The following is a 4,237-nucleotide window of genomic DNA, read 5'->3' as shown; positions in this document are numbered from 1 at the left end:
AGCACACCCAATACCTGCCAAGCCCCCAGTCCCGTGCGTTAGCAGTTACAAAACAGTTCTTGCTGTTGCTTACAATGGCAACAACACAATCATCTTTGACCTTTCCAGATTGACACCTTCATTCCTTAGCACTGAGTGATCAGGCAGAACATCTGGCTTTATGGAGTGTCTGCCTTGAGCTGCTGGGTGCGATGAAGCCGAGTGAGAAAGGCAGCCAGGAGAAGACTCTCAGGTGCTAAAAAGAAGAATTGAATGTGAAGCAGAGATTCAGCCAACAGCCCTTTCTGGCAGAGCTGCTTTCTCAGGCTGATCTTAGTGTGGATGTAGCAAACACACTCTAGAATAACATAAATCTTTATTTTGTCTGGCAATTGTCACACGCGTGCTATCAAAAGAGCATTCCCAGGGAAAATCAGTACAAAACAACAAATGATACGGGGGGAAAACAGGAGCTACACTGCTGTGCTGTTTCTGTCGATGGGATCTGAAGCAGTGCTTTTGAATAAGCAGGGTAGCATAGACCCTGTGGGAGACACTTGACAGAGGATGTTGGTTGGTATTGGGGAGTACCTTGTAGGTTCTTGGGTTGCCACATCTTCTCCCACCCCTCATCACAATCCTGCCTTGATGACACAGACCAAACTAGCCACAATCCCCAGGAACATCACGGCGTAGCTGATCTTGATGCTGTTGGCACCACTGAAATTGCACAGCGAGGTACTACAGCATTTGGTGGAATAAGCTGCCACACCGAAGTTCACGTTTGTCTCAGGACAGTCTACAGAGCACTTCTTGGTGATGCGGTGTCCCATGTCCTTGCCTGCATGGAGAATAGACAAGAAAGGGGAGCTGTGATCTAAGGTTTTGTAAGAGCTGGCCAGAGGGTGACAGGAGGAGGTATATTGCACTATGCTTATTTGCAGTGCTGTCAGTGGATGTGATGAGTGCTGGATGAGTATCCACACAACCTGAATTAAATGCATGGCACTAGAAACTCCTTGACAGAAATCCACACCATGTATCCTGTAGGACAGCAAAAAATCACTGCCAGGGCATTTTTGCCTTCTAAAACCACATTACTTACACCCAACCCCTTTTCATCCTTCATCACAAAGCACGTGTGTGTGAGCTCTCAGTGCAAGCTCATGAGGATGTGTGTGCCACAAAGTAGTGAGGAGTGGACCCCAGAGCACCACTAAGGGATTCACACACGTTACGTGTTGCGATCCTTAAACCTCAGTGGTCCATTCTTTCCAACAAGATCAATTACTGTCCTGAAAGAACTGCCTCCCATCTGTCTCTGGAGGAAGAAGGAAGCAAAAAGCCTTGACATGCTGCCGGTACTCACCGAAGCCAGCAGAGCTGTATGTGGTTGTACAGTATTTCTCATTGTCTTCACACTTATAGGTTTTAAGACAGTTCCAGTTGGAGTGCTCGTTTTCACATGTGTAGCAAAACAGCGAGGAAGCTGGAGAGAAAGAGTGCACATGACACGTATTAGTGGTTTTCAGCAACATCCTCCTGGGAAGAAGGTGCCAAAAGCCATGTCCCTTCTTGGCAAATACAAGGTGAAAAGCACATTATGAACACCTTTTTGTGACGAGTGACGTAAGATGTTGCTTTTGATTAATGAAGCTGAAGAAGCAAAACAAACAGAACAAGTTTTCTTTCTTTACTCAACTTTTTCAGTGATTAAACTTGAAAATCTGTTTTTCAGCCTGAACAGCATCTCTCCCCTTCTTTCTCCCCTGGGTCCACATTGACGTGGTTAATAGCCAAGCTGCAAAAGCAGACCTGCCTAGCCAGGTCTAGTACGATTCTGGCAAGGAGAGGATGAACAGACACTGTGCTCAAGTGAGAGCTTGGGTTTTGGTATTATTCAGACCACATCTGCAAAACGCTGTAGAGACATGATTTAATTAAAGCCTATGACACCCCTGTGAGCTAAATCACTGAGCATGGAGCCACATTAAAGGGAGTTCCCTGGGAGAGATTGCTCTGGACAATAGAGAGATTATATTTCTACCAGCGCCTGGAACGATGTGTTCTCAGTGATATTATTAGCAGGGCTGAGCCAGGTCTATTGCAAAGCCAGAAGGAGGTAAGATATGAGCAACACTGAAGTGAACTGAGTCAAGCTTCCAGGCTAGGCAGCTGGCCATGCTGGAAACACAGGCATGTGCCATCCTGTTCCCTGGAGGTGGATTCACAATTGGTAGAAACTCATTCCCTGCTGTTTAGAGTCCCATGAAATGCTCCTTATTTCTGAGCAGCGTTGGTAGCTGCCTCTCAGGAAAACACCGTTATCACCCGTGGTGGAGAGCTCTTGGTTGATGATGACCAAATCGAAAACCAAGTAGGGTCCTCCAATAGGCTGAAATTATCCCTGTTTCAGTTCCTCCTGGCTTTCTCAACCCAGAAACACTCTTCTTTCCGCACAGAACATCCCATTTCGATTGAATGTGAACCTATTTTTAACATGGAAACTCCTCTCAGGGACTCTCCAAAGGGCAGCTGCTGTTGATTCAAATTCGTCTCTGAAGTCGAACCTGCCCGTGCCACTTGGTTAGACAATTTCAGAAGCAGGTGGAAGTCTCTTTAGGCTCATCTACCCCAGGTAGGAGAAGAAAATGCCTCTCCTTTGTGATGTGGGGAGCTCAGGGGCCTCGGGTATACAACTTAGATGCCTTGGGTACAACTCATTTGCCTTGGGTACATCTCTGGAGCCAGCTCTGGGCACCTCAGCGTATGACTGACCATCTTGCTCTGAAACCTGTCCAGACGCTCTTTTCTAGTGCCAAGTGTTGCAAGTGCAGATGTTCTCTGTATCCTCAGATAAAATCATCCTTGTTCCATCTTGGTTTTAACATCTCTTTAACCATTCAACACTCGCTGTTGCTCCATCACATGGATAAATTAAACCCCTCACCTCTCCTCTGGAGGTTCCCTAAGCCGAACTGTGGGCTATGTGCTTTCACAGACCATGCCAGAGCCATCCCAGACACGCTGCCCAGCAAGTGTGATTGCATTTACAAACCCTGCAGCTCTCTCTGATCCGCTTTTCTGCCAAATATCACAAAGTTCAAACCACTTCCTGCTGCAGATGGAGCCGAGCCCCCAGCATGTGCACACCAGCAACTGAAATGCACTCCTGATGCAAGGAAAATCCCTCCCAGTCAGGAAACAATAATAGCTTAAATCATTATAGCAGTTATAAAGTCTTGTCTGCGTCTGGCCCCCACCCTCCATTAGCTCTAGTTAAGTGAAGGCAGCCAGGAATAGCTTTAACAGTGCAAAAAGGTTTGCAGTGCTCCTTGGGATTGCAAATACGTGCACAGAGTCAATGTTTCTCAACTGGGTATTTCCACACTATGATTGAATTGTAACTGCATCTCCTTTTGAAAAAGGACGAGCTTTGAGGATCCCATTGCAAACAGAAGACACTTAGAAAAGCTCTTCAAACCTCTGAGCAAAGAGCTCTTAGGCTTTCAGATATCTGCCAGCAACTTGGTTTCTTAAGTGTAGTGTCGTTGTGGGAAATACAGTGAAATGCTGGCAGAGGATGCTGTGCCGATGCCAGCCCTATTACCTTTATGAACAACAACTCAAGTTTCATTCAGGAACAAGAAGAAAACCAAAAGCAAAGCTGTGAGCCCAGCTTAACTCCTAGTAGTGTTATTCAGTTGACATGTCCAGCTTCAGATTTAAGTGGTCAGAGCTCGATATTTGAGGGTGTGAGAAACCAGAGCTGTGAGCTCATCTTCTATGGTTATGGGTACATGAGCAGAACTCACCCAGAAGCTAATACTGAACCACACTAAATAGCACTTCTGACACCAAAGAACTGTGCTACCAACACCTCACCAATTGCAACAAATGCTGTCCCTGTGTTATCTCTAATTCCTCTTCATCCTCTCCATCTGCCTCTCCCAGCCTCCATAGCTCCTTACCTTGCTCAGCACACAGGACTGCTGCCAGCAGGGCAATCAGAACAGCCTTCATGGTCGTTGTGCCCTCAGAGCCTGAACAATGTGGGATGGTGCACCATGGGATGGTTTTATACTGGGATCATGGTTACTTTAGCTTCCTTTGATTACAGTAATTTGAGTTGTGCCCTCAGAGCCTGAACAATGTGGGATGGCGCACCATGGGATGGTTTTATACTGGGATCACGGTTACTTTAGCCTCCTTTGATTACAGTAATTTGAGGTTTGGGGAGTGACAGCACATGAGATGT

At 46.4% G+C, this 4,237-nt stretch overlaps 1 protein-coding gene across 1 annotated transcript; it reads right to left on the bottom strand.

The window, feature by feature from the left end:
- Window positions 1-611: 611 nt before the first annotated feature.
- On the bottom strand, window positions 612-4,025 carry LOC104405480 (lymphocyte antigen 6E-like). The gene is made up of 3 exons (XM_010014210.1): window positions 3,951-4,025; window positions 1,349-1,468; window positions 612-820 (listed from the first exon to the last, which is right to left on the bottom strand). Exons 1-3 carry the CDS (start codon window positions 4,000-4,002, stop codon window positions 612-614), a joined length of 381 nt encoding a protein of 126 aa, XP_010012512.1. The 5' UTR covers window positions 4,003-4,025.
- Window positions 4,026-4,237: the final 212 nt, after the last annotated feature.

Source organism: Nestor notabilis, unplaced genomic scaffold, assembly GCF_000696875.1.
Source record: "Nestor notabilis isolate BGI_N333 unplaced genomic scaffold, ASM69687v1 scaffold730, whole genome shotgun sequence".
Taxonomy (NCBI): Eukaryota; Metazoa; Chordata; class Aves; order Psittaciformes; family Psittacidae; genus Nestor; species Nestor notabilis.
Note: the sequence above shows the minus strand (reverse complement) of the source record. Positions and strands in the feature narration are given on the sequence as shown.

Excerpts from the sequence above, each read along its gene's own strand:
- LOC104405480 (XM_010014210.1), bottom strand. The coding sequence starts at position 4,002 with ATGAAGGCTGTTCTGATTGCCCTGCTGGCAGCAGTCCTGTGTGCTGAG. Across the intron at positions 1,469-3,950 it reads AGTCCTGTGTGCTGAGCAAG|CTTCCTCGCTGTTTTGCTAC; the intron begins GTAAGGAGCTAT and ends CTTTCTCTCCAG. Across the intron at positions 821-1,348 it reads ATACAGCTCTGCTGGCTTCG|GCAAGGACATGGGACACCGC; the intron begins GTGAGTACCGGC and ends TTCTCCATGCAG.